Raw genomic sequence first — 27,446 nt, 5'->3', positions numbered from 1 at the left:
AATATAACATTGGGCTATCACTATAATGAAGGCCCTCCTCAAGAAATGGTAAATGAAATTCTCTTATAGGAGGCACAGGGAAGAAAGCTTCATTTTGATTATTTCAGTGGATTTTGCCTAACGTATTTAGGGTTTTAAAAGTAAGCACCATCATTTTGAATAGCCTTTGTAGAGTGCCTGAATAATTGCTACAAAAATATATATAATTTAATTCAACCTATGCCTGGGTGAATTATTAATTGATGCTTCTCCCATTTTTTGAGATCACGTTACATTAGAGTCCAGTAAACCCTGTTCAAGTTTTTGTTTAAATTCAGCCCCATCTAGAACAGGTTGTATGCCACTTTCTCATCTCCAGAAACTACCAATCGTTGAGCCCCATTTCATCAAAATTCAGTTCAGTTTATTGGCCCTCATCTAGCTCATTAGTGTACTCGGATTGCTGAAGCTGAGGACAAAAGAGAAAGCTTGGTTTCATCAACATCTTGAAGGCACCTTGTCCAAATGTCTTCATCCAGCAGCTTGACAGAGAAATTAAAGAGCATGAAAAATATGTTGGGACATTGTAGACTCTAACCATATGCACTATCAAGACCAGCTACAGTTTCCTAGTGTTATGTTTTGAAATTGATCCTGCAGGTATCAGTGAAATACTATATTACACTAGACAATCCGTGACCTGTTGGGTCATCATTTCAGAAATACTTGCTTACCTAAACAGAGAAACAGAATGACGAAGGGCAAAAAAGCAGTGGGAATGTGAGCAACTTACAACTTGCTGCCAGCTTCCCCATTGACTTTGCTTGTGGGAAGTTGGCAGGGAATGTCAGAAATCTTCCTTCCTTCCTTCCTTCCTTCCTTCCTTCCTTCCTTCCTTCCTTCCTTCCTTCCTTCCTTCCTTCCTTCCTTCCTTCCTTCCTTCCTTCCTTCCTTCCGTCCTTCCCTCCCTCCCTCCCTCCCTCCCTCCCTCCTATAATATAGGCTTGCATCATTTGCCCCCCCCCGACCCTCAGGAGAGCCCAGTGAAACAGCCTCCTCCTCTTCCTCTTCCTCCTCCTCCTCCTCCTCCTCCTCAGCTGACCTGTGGAACTGCCTGCCACTTTGCTATGGAGAGGTGGGACAAAGGGAGCTGTGGACCATGAGGAAAACTGTACTCCCGCTCCTCATTCTAGTGTGTCCTCAAGGGTTCCTCCTCAGGGGAGAAAGAAGGCTCACCTGTTGACCACCGGTGCCCCCCAGCCAGCCCTACCTTGCCAGGAGGCATCCAAGTCATTCCCTCATTCTTCCCTCAGTGCCCACAGCCATTAAGAGATTTCGGATACTGGCCTCATTTCCAAAACAGCCAATCACCACTCACTCATTGGGCCTTGCTGCCATCTGATTGGGCCAGGGCCAGAGGGAGGTGGGAAAGAGATTGGGGATTCCTTCTTTCCTCCCTCCCTCCCTTTCCATATATAATATAGGCTTGTGCCATTTGCCCTCCCCTCACGAGAGCCCCAGTGAAGCCATCTCCTCCTCCTCAGCTGACCCATGAAACTGCCTGCCACTTTGCTGGGGGGAGATGGAACAAAGGGAGCTGCAGACTGTGAGGAAAACTGCACCCCTGCTCCCCATTCCGGCATGTCCCCAAGGGCCCCCTCCCTCAAGGGAGGAAGAGGGCTCACCTGTCAACCATCGGTGCCCCCCAGCCAGCCCTACCTTACCAGGAGGCATCCAAGTCACTCCCTCATCCTTCCCTTAACACCCACTGCCTTTAAGAGATTTCAAATTTCTGCCTCGTTTCCAAAGCAACCGATTACTGCTTGCCTGTCAGACCTTGCCGCCAGCCGATTGAGTGCAGGGGACAGAGAGAGGTGGGAAAGAGGTCAGGGATACGCCCATGATGACCACATGACCCGGGCCGACCGTGGTGGCATGACAGTACAGCAGCAGCAACACATTTCCCAAATTTCAATCCCATGGGAGTAATGGGTCCCGGATTTTGGACACATTCTGTAAGTTAGCCCATTTGAGGTACCTTGGTTCAAAAATTTATTTATTTATTTATTTATTTATTTATTTATTTAACTTGTCCCCACCCATCTCCCCACAATGGAGGACTCTGGGCGGCTTACAACACACTAAAAACATAAATACAATTAAAAGTTATAAAAACCAAGCATTAAAAAATAAAAAAAATAAAAAATCCAAGAGGCCGATGGGGGCCACACCAGGCTGCTAAGGGGCCAGCCAACCCCATTTCTGATATCCTCCCTCCCCGCCCCAGGCCAGATGGCAGAGCCAGGTCTTCAAATCCCTCCAAAAGGCCTGGAGTGAGGGGGCTTGTCTCACCTCCGGGGGCAAGATGTTCCAGAGGGCGGGGGCCACAGCAAAGAAGGCCCGCCTTCTGGATCCCGTTAAACAAAGTTCTTTTACCGTGGGGATCCAGATCTCCTCTCTGTGAGATTGGGTGGGATGGGTTGAGATCGTGGGGGCGAGGCGGTCCTTCAGGTAGCCTGGCCCCATGCCATGTAGGGCTTTAAAGGTGATAACCAACACCTTGAATTGGACCCGGAAGCAAACCGGTACCCAATGCAGCTCACAGAGCAAAGGTGTTATATGGGTCCTTCTTCGGGCCCCAAAAATTGCTCGCGCGGCCGCATTCTGGACCAGCTGAAGCTTCCGGATATTCTTCAAGGGTAGCCCCATGTAGAGCACATTGCAGTAGTCTATCTGGGAGATAACGAGGGCATGAGTGACTGTTCGTAGGGCATCCCGATCCAGGAAAGGGCGTAACTGGTGGACAACCTGAAGCTGTGCAAAAGCCCTCCTGGCCACGGCTGCCACCTGCTCTTTGAGCAGGAGTCGTGAGTCCAGGAGGACCCCCAAATTACGCACTGGTTCTATCTGGGGCAGTGCCACCCCATCCAGGACCAACGATGACAACGTCCCGGATACAGGGGAGCCATTAACCCACAGCCACTCCGTTTTGCCAGGGTTCAGCTGGAGCCTGTTGTTCCCCATCCAGACCCTCGCAGCCTCCAGGCACCGCGAGAGGGCGGACACGGCATCACTTACCTCACCAGGGATGGAGATGTATAGTTGAGTATCATCAGCATACTGATGATACCTCATCCCATGGTGACGGATGATCTCACCCAGTGGCTTCATATAGATGTTGAAAAGGAGCGGAGAGAGAACCGAACCCTGTGGCACCCCACAAAGAAGGGGCCGAGGATGGGACCTCTTGCTCCCTATCACCACCGATTGGGATCAGCCCTGGAGAAAGGAGGTGAACCAGCACAAAACTGTGCCACCCACCCCCATATCCCTGAGCCGTCCCAATAGGATACTGTGATCGACGGTATCAAACGCCGCTGAGAGATCAAGGAGAGCAAGGATGGTCGCACTACCACCATCCCACTCCCGCCAGAGATCATCCATAAGTGCGACCAATGCCGTTTCCATTCCATAGCTGGGCCTGAAACCTGACTGATAAGGGTCCAGATAATCCGTTTCCTCCAGGACCCTTTGGAGCTGCGAAGCCACCACTTTCTCAACCACCTTCCCCAAGAAGGGGAGATGGGAGACTGGACGAAAGTTGTCCAGTACAGTAGGATCCAGGGAGGGCTTCTTGAGGACAAATTGTTGCCCTATGATGCACTGTTTCACCCAGTTGAAGGTTACAGACACAAGAGTTTTAATAGTATATAGAAGATTACACCCTCCCCCACCCTCCCCCCAGTATTCACTGCACTTATATCCTGCCTTTTTCTTGAGAGCTCAAGATGGCTTACAGGGAACAGGGTGTTTCCCTTAATTTTGTCTTCCAACATCAATCCTGTTAGGTGGGCTGAACTGAGAATGAGAATGAATTCCATGGTTGAGTAGGAACTTGAAACTGGCTCTCCATAATCCAAAACCAGTACCTTCACCATAATGCTACATTGTGTTATGCAGCCCTAATTAGCCTATCATTAAGTCATCCAGTTATCTTATCATAAAGTGATATTCAAAAGCTGCACTATAGATCAAGGAAATGGGTTGCAGACCAATGATTAAGAAAAAGAGGTAAAGAAGAGAAAGCTTTATAATGCTTGTCCAACCCCAATGCTGTATTTCTCTTTGTTCCCCTTTACTTAAATAACTATATAATCCTATTCAGTAATCTCATTGGCTAGGCACATAATTGAACAAAGTGAGAACAGACAATAGCCAAATGAATACAGCAGATTTACAAGGGGAGCTAGATCTTTTAAAACACTGCTTTTCATAAAATGCAGATATATAGAATGCAAAAATATTCAGTGCTGAAACCAACTTAACCACAAAGTTCAGATAATGGTAATTGTAGTAGAATAATGGATCATATTTACTTGAGTGGAAGATGATCCCAAATTAAGATGATTCTCCAAAAAAGAGAAAAAGAAGAATGAGACAAAAAACACCATAAACATACACCATAGCCACTTTTCTTACTATATGAGCTTGGTTGCCAGCTCTTGCTAAAACTAATCCTGGAGATTTTCTCCCCAGTAAATGTGTGCATGTGACATTTATCTGTGTGTACACATATGAGTGTTTATGCAGCCTGGTGAGAAGATACATTTCAAAAAAGGATTGAAAATCCAGATGATGATTAGGATGATTACATTATACACATGATGTATATGTTTGTCAAATTAATAAGTGCTGATTAAGCTAATTGACTAAGATAAGGGAATGCTTGTGATTTCTAATTCTACCATAGTCTACTGCTGTTGAAAGAGGAATAGGATAAGAGTGTACTAGCCCAGCTCCTCTCTGTGCCTCCAGATTTAGAAGGTTACTGTCTGCACTGAAGCAGAAAGAGGAGGAAGCCACAATCACTTCTGCCTCACCAAGAATGAGAGCTCTAGAAAAATGCACGGAGTCCACCAATTGAGGAGACTTTTTATGGTAAATTCCATACATTCTTCTAGAGTCCAGACTCTCAGTGAGGCAGAGGAGACAGAGGTGGCTTCTTACACTCTCCATTCCAGTCACTCACTTGCATTACTTGCAGATTGGTATCTACACCTTCCATCTATCCCTTGCTTTCAGTAATGTTTCCCTTAGTTTGCAAATGTAAGATTATCTTCTGCTTCAAAGATTATTGTGTGGGGGCAGCAGGAATCACATATTCCTTTCAGGTAAATATGGTAGTGAATAACTCAAGTAGCAGGATCGCTCACTTACCTGATGTTGAAGTCTTATATGAGAATATCTCATGACAATAATTAGAATAAGATGCTAAATCCAAATGGGTGATTCCATATTGATGTCTTCCCCCACACTTTGGTGGACTCTAGATGTAGTTCAAGTCCCAGTAGTAAACCAGTAACTTCCTTTCAACAGTAGTCAATAATCCCAAGTTAGTCAAAGATCTTAGAGTGGGGAAGACTAGCTTCAAAACCCCCCCAGAAAACATGTCCCAATTGCTGCTCTGGCAAAAGCCTGAAACAATCTTGGAGCAAACTTTAACTAGTATAGAATTTAACAGACAGACTTGTCCGTGGAAGAACAAAAAGAGATGATATTACACAAGCGTGTCAAGATACTAGGTGCTGGTTATTACTTTATAATTCCTATATAGCAGGAGCCAGGTTTTATAAGAAAACATTGAAATAGAATTCTCCCCTCTTCTGCTCCCTGAGATCATTTGAAAAAGTTAATTTAGAGTTGTTATGAGCTATAGCTGCCCCAGCAGATTTCTGGAACGCAATCTCCAGTAAATTAAGGGAACTGGTCTGTTTGTTGGCTTTTTAAAAGGCCTTAAAGTGTTATTTTTTTGAACAGGCTTAATTCTTATTCATTTTAATTAATGTTAATTTTGTTTAAAATTGATATGTGTGTGTGTGCGTGTGTGCGTGCACACATGCATTTGAGTCATTGTGGACTCCTCGTGACTGCCTGAACTAGTTCCTGCAGTTTTCTTGGCAAGATTTCAGAAATGGTTTGCCATTGCCTCCTTCCTAGGGCTGAGAAAGAAGAACTGGTCCAAGGTCACCCAGCTGGCTTTGTGCCCAAGGCGGGACTAGAACTCACGGTCTCTCAGTGGAATAAAAGTGTGCAAGGGTTTTATTTAAGATAACCATAATTAGGGTTCCAACTAGTAATATGACTTCCTCTGAAAATATTAAATGGAATGTTCAGTTCCTATCAAAAAGTTTACAGGGTCATAGTCACTTTAGCCATAATAATGTATCACCAATATTTGTGAATATTGATGCTCATTAGTGAGAATGATAACCTAGTTATGCAAGATTCTTCTCATATTAAAGCATTCCTTTTAACATTCCTCTGAATTACTTTATATCTGAGGCATCAAACATTAACAGCTAAGGTAATTAACAGTTAATTAACATTAATTAACGGTAATTAACAGTCAGGCCTTCGCAGTTGCCTTAGACCAAGAGTAGACAGCAAGTGCAAGCATGATGTACATATTTGTGTTGGAACATCAGACAACAAGTACATAAAGATGGGATTTGCATATAGTATCATTATAGTTTGCTCAGATGTCTATGGCCAGATGTTTTATTAGATTTCCATGATTTTCAGAAGATCTGCAAGAATTTTTGGCTACCAGTTGTTTAACAATAGGAACAATAAAATGACTCCCCTTTTCTGTATTATACTGCTAAAATGAAAAACCTTGGGATAACTAATAGAATTGTAGGATTGTAAACACTGTTCCTTTCTGCATTCAGAACAAATTCCTTGGATCAATATACTTTAATTCTAAGCATCTGTCTTTTGTATCAGGCACCATTTAGTGGATTTCAAGTTTTGGGGGTGGGAGGGAGGAAGTAGGTCCTGTATATCTGATATCTGCCCATCCCTGCCAATAAGAATCCTAGCTGCATTGATTTGTGATATGTATTCAGAGATAGGAAGCCAATAGAAGAGAATATGTGTAGCTCAGGGTTGAACTGTGGAGTCCTTGGGGTTCTCTGAGCTTGGTTGTTTTCTTGCAAACATTTCGTTACCCGGCTAGGTAACATCTTCAGTGCCACTGAAGATGTTACCTAGCCAGGTAACGAAATGTTTGCAAGAAAACAACCAAGCTCAGAGAACCCCAAGGACTCCAGAAAAGTGATTGATTTATCAGTGACCACAATATCTGTTTCTCTTGTTTCTAAAATAGCAGTAATAATGTCAACTAGGGTAGTAGTAGAGAATCTGTAAACAATGAACTATGGTACAGTGCATCAGAACAAGCTGGATGTATTATTTTAAGTCTGTCGTCTTTATAATCCAGGGGAGACAGAATGGAGAAGGTGATAAGTTCTTGGGACAACTGAGAAGATGAGAGACATTTGTGTTGCCAGGAGAGTTAGGAGGATTGGAAGCCATTTTTTTTCAGCAGGGTGGATTTGGGCAGACAATTAGTGGCTGTATGGCATTTAGAACAGAAGTTTTGGAATCGGAACCTTCTTAGCTGGAATTTATGCTTTATTTAAATGAATGAATGTGGCCTCTAGGAATCTGCTAGGGATAGAGAGGGTGTTGATTTTTATGCTTTTCCTATCTTAGGTGCACCTATGAAGTTGAAATTACATATTCAAGTCATTTTAACAGCATCAAGCCTTTATTAAGGCCATTTTTATTTTAGTTTTGTTCTATTTATCTTGCAAGCTTTCTCAAATAAAACCAAAGAATATTGTTTTACTGCTAAGGATTAGAGCTACGTTGTGCAAATCCTTTAAAAGGATTGGAGAATGCATACAAAACACCTATTCTTGAATCATTAGAACAGTAATGTCTATTTCCAGACTCATGCGACTTCTTCAGAAGCACAGCCATCTACCATTCATACCGAATGCATGTTATGCAAGCCCACAAAAAGACGTGGCTGCTTTAATCAGTCAAAAAGTGATGTTTCATAAGTACTCCTTATTTTCTGAAAGTCCTTTTCTAAAGGACTTTCACGGTCCCAAAAACAGTGTTGTGATCTTTTAATATTAAGAGAGTTGCTGAATTTGATATATAGAATAATTGTACTTGGGGTTATCCTAACAAATTGGCAGATCTGCCACAAATTTCTGCTGCCTTCAAATGATTTGGACAATTCCTATAACTTCTGAACATTGGCCATGATGTTTTGGGGCCTATGATGTTGTAGTTTTAAGCATCTAGGTTAGGGAGTACCAGGCTCTCTATTCCTGTTCTAGACCATCAAAATGTTAAAGGAATGTTTATCAATGTTAGTAGACTCTTTTTTAGAAATGCATTGCTATAAACAATGTTATTGGTGATGATGACTTTTAAATATACCAGAAACCTATATAGGAGCTGGTTGGGCCCTAGACAATAAAAGATAGGAAAATTATAGAGTTACAAAATGAACATGCAGGAACCACAAATTTTCAACAATATATTCTGTAGGAGGTAGCCAATGTAATACTGTTTTCTGAAAATCTGGGGTGTGATGGCAGTGCTGGTGGAAACTATTAGAAAAACTAAGGACAATGGAAAGCAATATTGGAAAAAAACCCTTTCTTTGCTAATGTAGAGAAGCATGTTTTCATTCTGTTCTCTCATCCATTGCTAATGAAATTACAACTGCAAATGCTATAGCTAGGTACTATCAGTCCACATATCACTTCACAATGTTGCACTTCAGAATAACTCATTTTATTTTTATATATGAGATTAATTTATATGTTGCCATCTCTTAGGACTCTGGGCAAAAATATATAATATACCATGACCAGGAAAAATAAAAACTCATATGTGGCTTCAGACTTCAAATACATCTCCCATAATTTGGCTGCTTCCACCAAACTGCACTCATTGTCCTGAAGGGCTGTCATCTGGAGTGGTGAGGAGCAAGTGGGCAGGTTGCCACCCAGAACGCCCGCTTCCTGGTACCTTCTCTCTCATTTTCTCACAGTAAGAGAATCTTGGCTTATGTGGAGTGAACCTACAGATAGTACCTGGGTCAGACAGTCTCAGTTAATAAGGACCAGAGCCATAAAGGACTATTTAGGTTATAACCAGGACCTTGAACTGGACCTGAAAGGATATTGATAACTGGTATAAGCTATTGTAAAAATGGCATTGTTCTACTGTTCTGGCCAGTCAGCAAGCAGGCAGCTGCATTTTGGACCAACTGAAGCTTCCAAATTGTCTTTCAAGGACAGCTCCATGTAAAGTGAGGTTCCACAATCCAAGTACAAAGTGACAAGGACATAAGTTATTGTTGGTACCTCCTGATGCAGAAAGTGCCACAGCTAGCACCCCAACTAGAGCTGGGCAAATACCCTCTTGCCAAGTTTTTCCAGCTGCAGTACTAGCAGGACCTGCAAGACTAAAAGAGCCCCCACGTTGTAGACCTGTTCTTTCAAGGTCAGAGTAATCCCATCAGGAACTAAAGATGGAAGGAGTCTAGAACCAGAAGATTTCTGAACAAACAATTCCTCCATCTTGCTTGTTTTCATATGGCTTTTTTTATCATTCAGCATCTAAACAAGCATGAGACAAAACAACAAAGGGAGGGAGGGAGGGAGGGAAAGAAAAAGAAAGAAAGAAAGAAAGAAAGAAAGAAAGAAAGAAAGAAAGAAAGAAAGAAAGAAAGAGAAAGAAAGGCTTTAGTACTAAAATTGTCATATAAATCTAAAGGTATTTTTTGGGCTGAAACAAAATTATTTGGATTAATTTGAAATGGGACTCCCCTGAAACAGTTAATTTTTTTAAAAATTCTTTGTATTTTTAAAATAATTAATATTTTTGTGAGTCCTGATCTTGTTATGAATATTGGCATCTTACTTTTCTACCACTCTGCTATTTAATTTGAAAATTGGAGCATTTTTTTTTATTACTGTGTTTATATAAAATATTTAATTATTTTTGGTACCCTTAAATACTGAGCAACTATTTTATAACTTGTTAATTAATCCTAATAAAGGTATTATGAATCAGCTTCTACTTCTTTTTAATTTAATAGTGTGGTCATACTTCAGGGTAAGTGGTTTATTCTCATAATCTCTAATCTCTAGTTTGATCTAACCATCCATTTAGCTAGTTCTGTTCAAAGGAAAATGTATAACATTAGGGTTGTGATTTAATACAGTTATAAATCAACTGTCAGATACATTTATGGAAATTAATATGCTTTTAGCCTATCAAATATTATTCATGCTATTCTAAAGAATGGTTTCTGTGGGCAATAACTATGATTGGTATTGGTATAAACAATATTAAATATTTACTCTTCTTAACTAAATTAATATTTAGCTAGTAGCTTTTATTTTTACTTTGTATTATTATATGCCTTTCTGCAAAAGGTACCAAGACATTGTAAAATAGCAATGACATTACTTAGGTAATTTCTATGGTGCATATAGGAGATGTGGCTTTCACACTTTATGTAACAAAGTCTTGAAGGTAGCCAGTTCATTTGCATGTATGAGCCTTATCACGTGGCCAGTTTTCCCTTGTACTTGTGGAAGCCCTCTTAGGAGTCCTCCACCCTTTGTAGCAAGGAAAGGGAGATTGGCTTCTCAGCTACAATAGAGGAAGAGAGCCTTGGCCATCTATGGTAGCAAAAAAATCAGGAGGAGTCTGGTAGCAGCTTTTCCAACTAAGACATTTTATTAAGGGGCATAAGCTGCAGCTCACGAAAGCTTATGCCTTTTAGTAAAAGTTGTTAATTGGAGAAAGTACCACCAGACTGCTGATTTCTGAGCTACCAGAGGGACTTGCAACCAAGTATTATTAATGTGCAGTATTTCTATTCACTAGTTTAGGCAGCCATCCATGTTTTCTCCATTGGGCTTTTAGAGAGAGAGTCCCTGCCCCCAAGTCCCAGGATTTTTAAACGCATGCTTTCTATTTTTGCAGGACTTGTATTTCCCCAAACATGCTTATAAGTTCTATTGTGTTTGTATGCAAGATACTGTTTCGACTACATAAATAATACAATTCATTTGACTGCATAAATAATATAATTCATTTCTGTATACTGGAAGCAGATGGACCAAAGGAACTTGCATCTGTTGCAATTCTGGTTAGTCTGCTATGCCTTCCTATACTCCATTCCTGGGTTTTTCTTTCATTTTTCCTCCTAACAGCCAGTATGTTATGGCTATTAAATATACTTAAGCCTCAATTGACTGCGATTTTGGGAAGAAAGAGACTTACGCTTTTTAAAAAATTGAACACATCATACACTTCTAGAAATCTCAGGGTACCCATAAATGTATAAATATCTCACACTTTTGGATAGATGAGGGATAGGGTACAGATTTGCTCTTTAAAGAAAAATATTGAAAGATCATATCAGTCATAAATGTTACAATGCACCTAAAATAACTTCTTGAATTGGATTATAGGATGAAACTCTCTATATTCTTTCCAAAGATAGTTAAACATTCAGTGACTGCTTAGAATTAATTTTTATGCTTGCATTTCAAAACCAAATAATATATTTTAAGACATTGTATTCTTGTAAACCTAAAGTTTACCAAACAGGTTCTTTTTTCATAGTTGAAGATCAAAATTATGATGCATAGTAGTGTTCAATACTGAATAAAATACATTTCTATAGCATATAGAACATATTCAAATCTTAGCATTCTGTTCCTACAACAGAAATGGTTAAGAGTGAACAATATATTACTTTAACTTCATAGTAGGAGCAAGTGCCTTCATGTAATAAAATAGAGCCTAGAGTAAGACTGTCATCCTTGTGTTCCTTTATGTACTGAAGAATTATGGTGTAATATTTCACTGATCCTGGTCTGGGATCTATATTTTACTGCAAGGATGACCCTATGTTTTCAGGCTGAGATTGGGTCCCACGTGACTGAATACTCTTTTCCACTAAGAGTTTCTGCTTATAGTCCATAGTTACACAGCATAGGCACATGATTAGCACCTCAGTGAGAATTGACACCGCAGCCTTCAAGACTTGCTGTTCTATAGGTATGTTGTGCTAGAATAGTACTACTTTTAATTATGTGGTATTTGTGTTCTACAGTGATTAGTAACATGCATTAGCATTTACTCCCTCACTTTATGGTTTAGTTGTAATATTCAAGGACATTTATCTGTCAATACATTCATGCCTTGACTTTTTTTTTTCATTTATTGTGCTTTCTTTCATGCATAGGTGCCTTGACCCAAGCCATTCGCAATTTTGCAAAAAGCCTTGAAGGTTGGCTTTCCAATGCCATGAACAATATTCCCCAGAGAATGATTCAAACCAAGGTAAATTAAAGAGTTACTCTTGCTTTCAAAATCATTTGCAAAAAAAATACATTACAAACACTAATAAATCATTATTACGTCCTCCATTATAAAAAGGCACTTCAAAAACATCCTTTAAAAAAAATCATACAGAATCTGGTTTTGATTTTGTATTGCCAGTCTATAATATTCTTTAATAGTTGCTGCAGAAAGTTCATCTACTGATGTCTAAATCACTGGTTCTCAATCTGTGGTCCATGTGAGGGTGCCACAGATGGTCCATGGGAAAGAAATAATATAATATAATTTTCCCACTGTTATATTGTACTGCATAATGTTTTTAGTTTTTATGTACAGGGTTGGTTGTTTAGATTTGATTTTTAATGGATTATTTATTTTAACTATTTATGGAGGATTTTTAATTGTTGATGGGGTTTCTGATTTTAACTGTGAGCCACCCAGAGTCACCCGTTGGGGGGAGATGGGCGGCATACAAATTTAATAATAAATAATAAATAAAATAAAAATAATAAATGTATTGTATGTAATATGTTTGTGAACTAGCATAATAAATATTAGAAATACAGTAATACCTTAGATTAATGGACTGCTTTGAGAAAAGGGGTTTCTGTAACTAAATGTTGATTATATCCAAATCTATTTTACATAATTTATGTAATTTACCATAAATTGTTCAGAGGGATTTGCTGAACAAGATGCTTTTCCATTATTTGAGGGTAAAATCCAAACTGCAATTTTGTCTCTTTCTCTGAAGTCTACTAAAATGGGAGACCATAACATCCAAGTTTTACTGTAGTTACTCTTATAATACTGTTTTACTCTAATCAGCCAAAGACTGTGTGAAAAAAATATTTTAAATTACTTGCTCATGTGGTGATCTAATTGGTAAAAGCTTTTGATGATGCTGTAGTGGTCTTTGAGGAGAAAGTTTGGAACTGCTTCTCTAATATCTACTGAAGAATTCTAGATGGCATCTTATAAGTACCATATTCTTTAGATCCCTTATACTTCATAGCAAACTGACACAAATGTATATCAGAAAATTCTAAGATGGTGTTTCCTTTGTGTGCTTGGGTGGGGTGTGGAGGGGAGCCAGGGATTCAGTGCAGGGAAGATATTAACGTGAATATTGTTTTTATTTAATTTGTATTATTGTTGTTATTTTGTGTACATATATATCATCTCCAAAAGTCATATTCTCATTAGATTTCTTTGTAAGACAAAATTGGTATATTTGGGTATAAAGCGTATTGCTCAATAAAAACGGTCTCATAGTAAAATTTGCTAGCCAGCTCCAGTCCTGTAAGAGAGTATGAGCATCAGGCCTTTTTCTTCATTCTTCTTAGGTTGCCGCTGTAAGTGCCTTTGCTCAGACTCTGCGAAGATATACATCTCTTAATCATCTGGCTCAGGCAGCACGTGCTGTGTTGCAGAACACTTCTCAAATTAACCAGATGCTCAATGACCTCAACCGTGTTGATTTTGCCAATGTCCAGGTATGCACGTGGATGCTTTGTAACTCCTTGCATTTGAATTTCAGAGATGCCAGGGAAAATTCAGTATAGAGGAAACCTGCCACAATAATCTTTTGCTTCTGCAAGAAAATATTCATGAAACATTTCTATAGCCCATTGTCTTTCTTTCCCCAACTGCTCTGATTTTCACCTGTTAGCTTGTAGACAGGGGACTTGGGTATTTCTTATCATCTGTGCTAATATATCTGTGACCTACTGTATATCTGTCAGTCAAAGCCAAAGCTTTGGAAAAAAGTGTTTAGTAGCCTATTTGAAATTATCAAATGATTTTTTTAATACAGCCCATTCAATAAAACATCCACATGTCCAGTGGTTCCATTTCTCCTCTTCTTTGGCTGTTCCACCTCTGAAACCATTTTTAATCCTTTCCAACTCAACAGAAAGTTGAAAAGACATTATGTAAAGGAGCTTGGGATCTATCTGCCAGCACAATAATTCTCTGAAAAGTAAACAAAATTGGATCAAATTTGGTGTGGGGAAAGAAGCATCTGAAAGAAACATCAAGTATGAAAATGAACCAGATCCAGCCAGGGTCTGTTGAGAAAATAATTACAGAAAAAAATCTGTCCTTGCATCCCTATTGGAGAGGTAGTTGAGGAGCAGTACAGAAGACTGCTGACTGCTTCATGCTGAGGCTTCCTTCTCTCTCCAAGTCACATTACCTAGAGTGGAGGAAATACAACCTGCCCAGAGTTTCCCAGTACACAGATGAACACAAACATGCCCACAGACACAGCACAAGGGGAGAGCAATGACATACAGACACTTATTTTGTTACCCAGAAGAAAATACAGATGCCCTCTATCCCTTGATTTGTTCATTGAGTACTTATTCTTCCCTCTTTTTTGTTTTACTCATTGTTTTCCCTTCTAGGCAACTTTAACTGAAATTTAATTCGGGCACTTGAAGCTCCTCTGTTAAATTTTTTTTGAATTGGTACAGGAGCAGGCTTCCTGGGTGTGCCAGTGTGATGACAACATGGTACAACGGTTAGAAACAGATTTCAAGATGACTCTTCAGCAGCAGAGCACTCTGGAGCAGTGGGCTGCCTGGCTTGATAATGTAATGATGCAAGCACTGAAACCATATGAAGGAAGACCTAGTTTTCCTAAAGCAGCACGCCAGTTTCTGTTAAAGTGGTCTTTCTACAGGTCAGTGCCTTGAGTAATAGGTTATATTTTGTCACAATATAGTAGGGTAGTGCAATGCTTTGAGTTCAAAGGCAAAAAGGTGCTTTGAAATGCATAGGAATGAGCATGTAGCACCTGTCTGCAATTTCTTAAATCAAACATATCTTTTGCCAGAATCATGCAGCAGTTACGCAGTCCCAAGAAAAGACCCAGCTGCTTTAAAGCATTCTAGAATGCTTGTGAACATATACCAACCAGATCATACCTTCTCAGCCATGAGTAATCATAGATGTTGCTACACGTCTCTGCTTTAATTTGCCATATCACTAGTATAAGTGACACTGGGTAGGGAGGGAGAGAGACATCAATAAGCAGCAGTGGAGCTTGAATTCATGCATTCTTCCTCCACTCACCTTTTTCTAATTATGCCATAGTGAGACTATGTTTTCATCCTGTTCTTTGATTAAAGTAACCAGTTTCTGTTACATCCAAAGTAGGAAGAAAGAAAGTAGGTGAAGACCACCCTAGAAGCCTGCTTCAGCCAGATTCTAATGTCCTAACTCCAGGGGCTACTGCTACCAACAGAAACCATTTAAGCATATTTTGATTTTACAAATATTATTTATTATCTTTTTATTTTTAGTTGATGTTGCTTATAAGTCATTTATATAGAATTTGTATTCTAAAAGGAAAGGAGAGAGAGATGCATTCCATCAACCAATAATAAGGATGCTAGTTAAGTCCAGCTATATATGATGAGCCATTTATTTATTAACATAATTATTAAAGTATTATCTAAATGTAATGCCTAAATAAGGAATAGACAAACAAAGGGTCACATGGGGCCCTTCACCTAGATTCATGTAGACCTTAGTCACATTTAAAAGCCCTTTAGAGAAATCAGTTTAGACTTCTGGCAAGAGTTATCTGAATCTTGAGAAAGAGAAAAGAGGGAGTAGGAAAAGATGATGGAGGGCTGTATCCATTTTCAGCATTACTCTTGCCTACAACTTGCTTTAGCCTGTCCACTCTTCAGCATGTACTACAACACCCTTTTTTTCCCTGCAAGAATACTAACATTGACAAAAAAAGAAATGTTGTCCTGGCCTAAATGATGTAATTATTAGAATTATGTTGAAAGTGTCAGAGATTTCTGGCATATTTATTTGATGGTAATGTTTTTCATTTGTATTTTCATCTTAATATAGCTCAATGGTGATTCGAGATTTAACTCTGCGCAGTGCTGCTAGCTTTGGTTCTTTTCATCTGATCCGTCTGTTATATGATGAATATATGTTTTACTTAGTTGAACATCGTGTTGCTCAAGCCACAGGAGAGACACCTATTGCAGTTATGGGAGAGGTCAGTCTACAGTTAGAATCCTTTACCAGATTATTTAAACATCAAGGAGTAAATTACCTCATTAATTTATATTTAGTTAAGTACATGTGTTTTCTAGGAAGTAAGTGTGGATCAGTTATAATTAAATTCCTTTCATCCAAGATTTAGATACAATGGATATAATCAAGTTTCAGTTAAGTTGAATCTATATAGAGCTGTTACAGAAATTCATTTTCTTTTGTCTGACTGTACATCCTGAATATATTTATTCACACTAAATACTGGGTCCAGTATTTTTGTCTTACCATTCAAATCCTGTGCAAATTTCTGAAATCTCTGCTCCTTCCTTTTAATTTTGTAGTCTTCCTGTATTGCTCAATATTCAAACTTTCCCCCTTCTTTGACCAGTAGTTTGACACTCAAAGTGGGTAAATTAAAATAGTTAAAACTATTTGTTGTATCTATCTGAAGTAAATAATAAAAAGCTAATATTTTCATCCCTAGTAAGATTTTTTTCTGTCACCCTAATAGTCATCTTCTTATTAACTGAAGATGATTATCATTAGGGGTTTTATTTTTGTTGCATCACAAATTTGTTTCAAGAGAACTTGGGAAGATATGATGGTTCCTTTCTGAAGCACACAGTAATAATAGATCTTATAAATGGAGCATCAATATATTTGAATGTTTTTAATATTCCACAGACATCAAGAATGTTCAAATATCCCCTCTCCATATACTTCATTACACTTGCTTTCTGGATTAAAATGAACAGTGTGCATTATGAAAATATATACAAAAGTAGGCAACAAGAATTCTTTACTTTTATTCAGAAATTATTAGGCAATACATGTAGTTTCTTTTAGTATTTTGTTCACTATTTAACTTTTTTTTTTCATTCCTAAATACAGTACACAATTTAACTTTAGATTAGAAGGCTTTGTGGTATGTGTTAGAATACATTTGTTGTCGTAGTGCATAGAATAGTCTCACAAGATTGAGTAGTAGAAGCTCAAATAATTATGTATAGGATAAATGATCTGGAGATGACTAAGGATGGACTAAACTCATTGATTTGTGAAAGATTCTGCCAACTTTAGAATGCTCTGGTCCCATTCCAGGCACTAGGCATTTTGGTAGTCTCTTTTTTAAACACAAGCTGGATATGGCATTTTGGAAGAATCAAGCCTCTTTCAGATCCAGATCACTTCTGAAACACTTTAAACCACTTTTAATTTGAAGGGTTCACTTCTAGAAATCCCTGAACCACCCCTAGAATGGCATAATCTGAAAGATGTTACAGATGTTCCATTTGTGGATGATAATAGTCACATTATTTCTTGGGAATCCTGATTATGATTAGATTTCACAGAGGATTTGACTGCTATGGAAATTGTTAGTATAACATATTGTATAAAAAGATGCTATTTTTGTTTTTTTCTGCAGTTTGGTGATTTAAATGCTGCGTCTCCTGGAAACATGGATAAAGGTTAGTATACACATACTATAGATCTTCAACTTGATTAGGGAATTATAAATTTATTTGTTTACTTTATTTGTATGTTATTCCTGCTTTTCTTCTTCACTCTTGCATTTCTACTTTAACTGAAAGTGTACTTTGAAGGTTGAGAGATCTTCTTAAAAGAGGTGAACTAGTGATCTGATTTGCACATTGCACTAAGCTATAGTTTAACCATGTTTTATTGAGTAAACTGCAATTGACAAGGGTCTCAGAACATACTAATCCACAGTCCAATCACATTATGGTTTTGTATGATGTGTGAATCCAGCCAGTGGGATTATGAGGAAGAGCATCTCATACAAAGGACCTTTCACTCAGTGAAACATAGTATCCATTTAATTTATTGGCAGTATGAACAAGGTTCAACTGAATTTGGTATGATATTGGTAGTCCTTGTTTAACGACACTAATTGGGGCCAGAAACTCCCATCATTAAACAATGCGGTTGTAGGTCAAGAAACCACGTGACTGTGCTGCTTAGTGACGGCAGTCCCAGTTGCCATTGTTAAACAAGGACCATGCAGGTCATTAAGTGAAGACCTCACATGACTGCAACTTCCAACTTCCTGCCAGCTTCCCCATTGACTTTTCTTTGGGAAGCCAGCAGGGAAGGTTGCAAATTGTGATCATGTAACTGCAGGGACGTTGTATCAGCCGTAAGTACGAGGTCAAGTCATAGCTACCACTCATTCAATGCCATTGTAAGTTCAAACAGTCGTTGAATGGTTGTTAAACAAGGACCACCTGTACAATATTGAACTTGTGCACTGGTTCAGATCCTACTCATCCATTATGAAAGTAAGATAACAGTCTCCACTGAAATAGCTACAAAACATGGTAAAGGGTTTGTGTTTACAAGGATTTATTTCCATGAAAGAAGTAATTTCTGATCACAGAAGGGGTATTGGTTCTCCTACTTGCAGCCCCCATAGTAGAAATCAGGATGGGAAATTAAGATGCTGCTGGCAAATAAGCATTCATCTACAAATATAAGAATCGTTGGATGATTTGACTAACTGAAAAGGAGAAAGGTGAAGCTCAGCCAAGTGCACATAAGTTAATTTAGCTAGTATTGGATTTGGGCACAGAAAAATCCAATTCCAGTAACTTGACACATTGCTAGTGTTGTTAAGCTTTTATATCTCATAGTAACATGGCTCTTTCAGATTGCAGGATTCATGGTGGTTTTATTTGTGCAGATGAAGGCAGTGAAGTTGAAAGTGAAATAGACGAAGAGCTGGATGACTCTGGAGAGCCACAAGCAAAGAGAGAGAAGACTGAAATTAGCCAGGCCTTTCAGGTGGGCTGCCTGCAGCCAGTACTTGAGACTGGAGTACAGCAGAACCTTTTGAACCCTCTTCACAATGAGCACATCGTTACAGCTACTCAAACGATCAGACAGTGTAGTGCTACTGGAAATACATATACCGCAGTCTAACAAATATTTAAAGCTCTTTTTTCAGATTGTATTAGCCCTGTTGTTGTTGGGCATATCATAGGGGTGGGGTGGGATGCAAAAAAGATTTCTGAAAGTCGACTATTGTCAAATTTTATCTGTACTTTTACTGGAGTTGTGAAATGGAATGGGTCTATGTATTTTGTCAGATTTTGGGGGGGAAAGGTAAATACAATCATTTTACACTGGCCGCTTAATATAAAGAGTTTTCTTAGTTTCAAAAGTCAAGAAGCATTTTTGCGAAGATTAATGTTAATGTTTTTGTCCTCTTTATAATTAAAAGTAATTTAATTTTTTCATAGTTCTTACAAAATATTTTAATGTTAACTGTTAGTCATGGTGATTTCGTATAAATAGGGTTTTTAATTAATTGCACTCTGAAATATCAAGAATTTTCCTCTTTGATTTACACTGGAGGCATGCTCATTTGATAGCAGCTGCATTAAAATTATTATTAAAAGGCAGCTTTCATTGGAGAGAACTGGAAGATACTATTTTGATACATTTCAGAGTGCTCAACAGATATATTGGAAAATTTATTATAATTCTAGAGAACATAGATTGTCTTCTTTCTCAGAGGAAGAGTGATTCTTACTGTTTGCAGGATAAATGAGAGCTCTGATAGCACATGGTAATGTGTACTTAATAAAGGTACAGATGATACCATTATGGACAATTCAAGCTTCCTTAAATCAATTTTAAATTTTGGGATACTAGCTCCTCTCTCATAAGACTACTGATTTCAGGTACATTTTGCCCAAAAACTGACTCTGTGCAACCTCCATTCATTTTAATTAGAGTTTTACAAGATTCAAATTAAGGCATCTTTGATTTACAACAAGAGCAAAATCACATTTAAGTGAGTGGAGGTCATGCTACAGAAGCATTTGTTGGGTTCTGCACTTCATATACATATGGGACCACTACCCAGATGCATTCTGCTCTTCAGTGCTGATGTTAGATACTGAAGTTTTTTAAAAAGCATCTTGATTCCTTCTTTAAGTGTATGTGCTACTTATGCTGAACTGGACATGCAGGAAACCATTCCTTTCAGATGACTTTTTAATTCTATGTCCTTTTCCTCATGATAGTTCAACCTGCTGCTCTTGTTAAAGATAGTTTATAGGATGCAAGGAATGTAGCAACCTGCATTGTAATTTTGCTCAGAATAATTCCTGGTTCTTAAGTGGATTTCATTTTATATAAAAATGTTTTAAAGGCAGTGAAACTGGCACATGTCACTTGTACTTATTTCCCAATTGCGTAGAATTTGAATAGGTGGCTAGACGGACCATTGCCATTTAAGAATGTACATCAGGGATCATTGTACCTCGGCTATTACATGGTGCCTTAAACAGAACTGAAGCTAAGATTTTCTTGTTAATAACTCTTACATTGATTCAACAAAGTGTGCCTGTCTTCTTTCTTTCTTTCTTTCTTTCCCCCTTTCCTTCAGATTCCCTAAACAGTAAGGGCAGGTTACATACTTCAGATATCAAGATTTTTTTTAAAAAAATTAGATATACTATCCCTCTTAGAGTGACAGCCTTTTTCTTTCTTATTTATAGCTGAACTTCACTTTATTACTAATCAGATTTTCTGGGGCGGGGTGGGGTTGGGGAGAACGGTGAAAAACAAACTAGCTTTAACAGTGTCAAAGGTCAACAGAATAGATTAGCTAATTCCCAGACAAGAATTTATATACATATATATAAATATATATACATATATATATTTCTAAACCCTTATCTACTTTTAATTTCAAAAAGTAACGTAAGCAACGTTTTTAAAAAAGCAGCGTATAGTTTCAATAGTGCATATGGTGATGGGGGTCAATCTGCTATTTTATTTAATGGTTAATTCATAGTATATGTTGCTTCCCTTTTATTCTAACTGAGCTGTTATAGTTAGAATGCATTACACATTTTACTGGTTTAAAAGACATGTGAATTTCCTTAGTTTGATCAAAACGAACCAAAAATGAAGGAAAGCACAAAGAAGATTTACAGATTTTATGGCAAGGCCTATATAAAATATTAGGGGTCTTGTTTATCGTTTGTTTGAAAGACAATTTTCACCATTAGTCACCAAATGCTTGAACAGCAGGTGGAATTTTTGGTATATTTATAGTATACAGGTTTCACCCTTGATTTTTCATGTATCAAGAATATCTAAAGATTTACTAATTTTTTTTATTTGAATATTTCTACTTCAAAACTAAGCTTTAAGAATTGCTTAGAGTTGCAAAATTGGGCTGAACTAGGTATTGTGCCTAGTAATTCCTGCCGTTTGGTTAAACATGCTGATATATTTCATTATAATTCTGTTCATTCTGCTATTTGAATATGTTATTTTTTCATCAAAATTCATCACACCTACACCCCTCACCAATTTTTAAAAAACTAAGCTGTGATAGTTCCTCCCTCTCATTGTGCATTATGAAATGTTTACACTTAAATACAGTAAAATTAAATGTAAAAACAAAGAAACACTTTTCAGCATCTTTTTTTGAGAGTCTATTAAGGTTCTGTGTTAGATATGATTTATTTACTGGTATGATCCTTCTTGGATGACAAACTTCTGTTTCTGTATCACTGTCTTCTTTTGTTCTGAATACTGGTTTTTGTTCATGCAGAAAAATGAAAAAGATGCAAATTTACTTTTCTGAGAGAGACAGGGCTGTAAATTTTTATGATTCATTTTCCAGACCACTCCCCTTCCAGTTGATCACTGTATTCAATGTGCCAAAAAGATCAATATTTATTGTATCTTACATCATATCCTGGGATTCTGGTCTGCTGTGGACTATACAAATAATGAAACTCCACAATCTGTCAGTGCCCAAAATGTATTCCAAAATGCTCCAATAAATCAGTAACACAGATAACAAGACATTAGAATAGTTTCTGTTAATCAATGCTCTGTGTGTGTGTGTGTGTGTGTGTGTGTGTGTGTATCCTAATAATTTCTTTTATATTTTTTGTCTAGTAGGTGTTATAAATCAAATGGCCAACTGACCTGCATTATCCTCAGAAGCTCTTCAGTATAATCAGTAAACTGTCTCACTTTAGGTAGCATTCTGATACTGTACTACTTGTGCCTATATACTATATATATTTTTCAAAATGAAATGTACGAGGGCTGGGATTCAGAGACTCCCATGCATATGCCCTAGTGTTCTGTGCAAACACCAGGGCTTTCCCAAATTCTTCTTCTAGTTGCAGCTTTAGATGCTACCCCATAAATTTTTCACTGAAGGTTACATAAATGGTTTCACATTATGCCATGAATCCAGTATAATCTAAATAATCAAGGAATATGTACTCATCGTAAAATATTGAGAAACACTGTAGCTTAATTGAAGCACTTTTGGGAGCATTGCAAGAAAATGAACTAACAACATTTCTGAACAATTTGTCTTTAAAAGTTATTTTAAATACTATTTTTTTAATAATTAAGACTTTTTGGCTCTTGAAGAAGTAATGCAGTGATCAATGCTAATGATTCTACTGAAAATTCTTATTCAGAAGCAGGGCCCAGTTTTCATAATCTCTTCAGGAATGCAAAATCTTTGGTGCTGTCACTTTAACACATTTTTGTCCTGTCCTGCCTTTTTTTTCGTTGTGCTTATTTTTTGTATTATAACATGTAATTATAATACTACTTTAGAAATCACTCATTTATTTAAAAAAAATGCTACTGCTGTGCAATGTTACCACATTTGGTTCACAATGGGTGATAGTAATTGAAACAGTACTAAAGGTACCGTCATTCAGGAATGTATAGGTCTACATACAATTTCTTTAATTTAAAACGAGGTATTCATAAGCATTGGAAACACTTTTTTCAAATTATTTCTCAGCAAAATATTAAATAATTTCATAGATTTCACAGGCCAAAATAACACTACAGAACACTTTCAGAACACATAACGCTGATTTGTGAAAGCAGTACCAGTTTCTGAAAACTGGGCCCTCATTCCTGCATTACAGGTCAGTCTCTATGTATATGGTTTAAAGGAAAAGGAATTCTAGTACTGTTGCTAGGTTATTTGTTTAGTAACTAAAGAAAACTGGAATAGAAGCATAAATGCAGTGCTTAGTTCTAGTATTAGAAAATTCTTTTGATGGTAATGCCTTGCATTAACCCTTTGAGCATTGTAAATTAATGTAATTGATATGAATCTGTAAGAGTATTTAGCCCATTTGTGGGATTATGATGCCCACTCCCTGGAGCATATTCAGTATTGGTAGTCCTCGATTTACAACCACAATAGGGACTGGAAAATTTATCATTAAGCAGTGCAGTTGTTAAGCAAAGTGTCACATGACAGCATCCGATTTTACAACATTTTTTGCGGCAGTTGTTAAGCAAATCATACGATCATTAAGTGTATCATGCAGTTCCCCATTGATTTTTCTTGTTGAAAGCTGGCTGGGAAGGTTGCAAATGGTGATCACGTGACCCCAGGATGCTGCAACCATCATAAATACATGCCAGTTGTCAAGCCCCTGAATTTTGATCATGTGACTGCAGGGAAGCTGTGACGGTCGTAAGTGCAAGGACCGGTTGTAAGTCACTTTTTTCAGTGCTGTTGTAACTTTGAACAGTTGCTAAATGAATGGTTGTAAGTTGAGGACTACCTGTATATATATCCAATTTTTCAAAGGAACTATGGGAAAAAAACAAGGATTTGTGCTTTACCCAGAGACCACTGACTACCTCCCCCTCTATAAATCAGCAGAGATTTTTTTCCTATATAGGAAAGTTTTTTCCTAAATAATCTGAATGTAAATGTGAAACTTCCCAGGCATTATCTATTAAGGATTCATATGTTCTGATTTTCTTGTAAATGCTCAGCATTAAATGCTTTAATTTGAGGTAGACGTCTGAGTTAAGTTTATTCACTGCCATTAATTTTACCAGGAGTAGGGAACGTATGATTGTTCATATGTAGCTGAACTACAATACCTGACATTCCTCACCATTGGCCTTGATGACCAGTAGTGAGAGCTGTTGTGCAGCAACATCTGGAAGCCCAAAGGATTCCTTTCCCTAATTTATACTGCCTATAGAAGCAAGTATTTCTACTATTATAGGTTTTTTGATCCAAGAAATTGGATTTGAAAACATTTTACAATTAAATGTTTAATAAGAAAATTTATTTCCAGGTAGTGGAGAAATCGTTAGTGTCAAAATATGTAAATATTACCTGTATTTCAAAGACTTGAACTTGGGAGTTAAATCTATATGGTATCATTTTTATCCACAATCATCCATGGGATATTGCCAATGATTGCAGTCTAATGGACATGCATGTGTTCATAGTGGCAGAATTTTCTGGATTTGGAGGTGTCTTGAATACTCTGCTGCAAAACTCTCTGCTACTGAAAGGCAAGCTGTATTTTGAAAGTGGAAACATCTTACTTTTCAATAGCATGAGAACCTATGGTGCTCGAAAATCTTGAGTACACAGATAGGTTTACCACTATGCATGCAACTATGTTGAATTGTACTTTTATTTTAGCACATTATCCCACTTCCAAGTTTATGACTGAACATAGACAAGTGTATTTTTATGGAATTCAAAATCTAAGACAGTGTTCCTATTAAAATAAGCCACAAGTGATGTAGCAGTGAGTTTTTAAGAAATATGGCAATAATTATGCCACACCAAACCAATTTTCTAGATCAGATTTGGGGCCAACCAAGACAGACACTGCCTACACGTTATGTATGCTGCCCCAAATCAGACTGAACAAACCTCCTGTTTTTGCTGCCTGTCTGGGACTGTCACAGTTGCATAAATTGACAAGTAGCAGCTCCTAGCTCACCACTGTGCATTCAGTTTGGTGGGCCACAAGTTGTGTAAGTTTAGAATGCAGATACTATAGTGCAGAATTCGAGTGCATTGATCCCAAGCAGTTATCAGTAAACAATCTGTGCTCCCTCTATACTTATTTTGGATATATTGGTCATTAGTTCAATGCAAAAACAAAAAAGACAAGCCTTTCTTTCCTTTCAAGCTCTTCAAATTAATGTACAATGAAACATAAATGCAATACTCAAAGGGTTTATGAATTTATTCATAATTTCTGTAAATGCTTCTCAATTTGCATGCATTGATCATTGCTGCTAGTGATTCTATGTGCCAGTAGAACTAAGTTTACGTTACCAATTTTACTAAATAGTTATAAGCCACTTTCAAAGTGACTATCTAGGGTCTTTTGGCAGAAATAACATACCTTGTTTTTAAAGTAATTTATCTACAATTTTATTTGCTTTTTTAGCTTTTTTTCTTTTGTTACTAAATTGATTATTATGTTGAGATTAGAAGCCCTGAGTAATAATTGGTAAGGATTTCTCATTTAAATTGATAGTTTATCATAAAATATGCTAATATACATGGTTGATTACAAACCTTGCATACCCCTGTAGCCTCTTTCAACTCATTCAGAGCTGCTGCTGAGTAGTTTCCTATAAAAAAATCCAGGGAAGATTACACAAATTACACAACAGCAGTACTTTTAGATTGCTCACTGTAGCATTGTGAAGTCAATGAAATGAATCTACTCTAACTGTAATAAGGTATGGATGAGGCAGCTGATTGTGGGATTCCCTGTTCAGTTGGAAGAGCAGTATGACTTGCGGGAGCAAAAGGCCAATGATCTTTCCCTGATAATCTGCAGAACCAGACAGGATTGCACCTTTGAAGATTTAGTGAATCTGCCTGTATGATCAGGTTGGGGGGGTGGGGGAAACATAAGCATATGTATAGGTACTATTTAAATAGCAATTAATTCCTCAATTTTTTAGTGAAAAATGGCCTTGCATGGTCTACAAAGGAGTAAATATTATTGTAAACCAGCACAGAAAAATTGTTCTAGGCCTTTAAACCTTGAAACTGAAATGTAGACTTAATTTTGGCTGTATGGGAAGGACTATATATAGTGGAAATGAAAGTTGCCTGTTTACAAAACTTCAGGTAACTTGAGGATTTTATGTTTATATCTAGATTGGAATACACATCTGAAATTCAAACAACAATATAACAAAATAATTTTCAACTTTAAATTTGAAAAAAATTTAATGAAAGCAGGCTTCTCCCTTAAACCTTAAAACGTACAGATTTTCCATTAGAAATCTGATTTTTAAAAAAATTATTAACTAGTGAGGGTATAAAAATAAAATAAACTTTTGTGTGCCTTTGTAAAAACCTGGGAAGTTTGTGCCTATTTAATTGGTTAATTGTAGTTCTTACCAATCAATAACCTTACTATCACTCAGGGCTTTCTTACCTTGATAGTTCTTTTTTTGTGTTTCTTTTATATTTACTTTCCTTCTTTATTTTCTCTGGGTGGGTTAATTGCCATCATTTATTTTGTTAAGTGGAAGATTATGCTTTTCAGTCCCACAAGCACAGAAATGCAGGTAACACTAGTAGAACATATTGGATCTTTTTATTTTTAAATTGACTGAATATATAATGTAAATGAGGTAAGCAACTTTTTGTAGATTGTATGTGTGAGATAATGTAATGTTCTTTTCCAGTTTTTGGATTACAGTTGAATATACTTTTTAATTATTTAAAGAAAACATCTTTACAGAATAACGTGATGGGTTTTGTATAATGTATTGATTCTGTAAATACGTATTTCCTGATGTGATTTTTGTGAAAATGCTAAATCTTTTAGTATATCATGTCCTCTCAAAATTGGCAAGAGCTAAATAATAGTTTGTGGGCAATTTGTATTGTGTACTGTACAATAACTGGGGAACTTTTATAATTATAAAAATATATATTAACTTTTAGTGTGTTGTTTAAACAAATGACTGGAACATACTAAAGATAGTAGGATTTTTCTGAATATTTCAGACTTGAACTCAGGCTAGCTTTCTTGTGTTTTTCAAAACAAAATTGTGTCTTGTCTTTTAAAATCAATAAATTTGTTTTCTTGTTACAAAAATATTTGAAATGTTTCCATTTTTATAAAGATAGATTATGGAAGAAAGTATAAGTCTGCAATACAGTATACAGTATGTGGTGTTTTTTCTCACTGCTGTTTTCTAAGAAAAGAGCAGCTATTTCAAACGTAACAGCACTACGTGATTTGCATCAATCCACATACAGCATGCACAGTATTTGAAAGTTTATTTTTCCTTAATTGAACATCCATTTTATTTCTAAAATATATAGAGGCTTATTGCTTAGATTAATTCTCACATTTTATTCATGTGCCCTGATTCAG

At 37.3% G+C, this 27,446-nt stretch overlaps 1 protein-coding gene across 2 annotated transcripts in view; it reads left to right on the top strand.

Moving 5' to 3' along the window:
• The window catches only part of RFX3 (regulatory factor X3), a 153,242-nt gene extending 126,103 nt beyond the window's left edge, over positions 1-27,139 (top strand). For both annotated transcript variants that reach the window (XM_088129962.1, XM_088129961.1), the window contains 6 exons: positions 12,116-12,213; positions 13,560-13,709; positions 14,691-14,899; positions 16,087-16,240; positions 17,666-17,708; positions 18,941-27,139. In XM_088129962.1, the coding sequence (XP_087986088.1) occupies positions 12,116-12,213; positions 13,560-13,709; positions 14,691-14,899; positions 16,087-16,240; positions 17,666-17,708; positions 18,941-19,179 (893 nt within the window). In that variant the 3' untranslated portion in view covers positions 19,180-27,139. The remainder of the gene's footprint in view (positions 1-12,115; positions 12,214-13,559; positions 13,710-14,690; positions 14,900-16,086; positions 16,241-17,665; positions 17,709-18,940) is intronic.
• The last annotated feature ends 307 nt before the right edge of the window (positions 27,140-27,446 follow it).

This window comes from Python bivittatus, unplaced genomic scaffold (genome assembly GCF_059951505.1).
Source record: "Python bivittatus isolate LINGU-HERP-01145 unplaced genomic scaffold, Pbiv_v1 ctg000850_np1212, whole genome shotgun sequence".
Lineage (NCBI taxonomy): Eukaryota > Metazoa > Chordata > Lepidosauria > Squamata > Pythonidae > Python > Python bivittatus.
The sequence above is the reverse complement of the archived record's forward strand: the minus strand, read 5'-3'. Positions and strand labels throughout refer to the sequence as shown.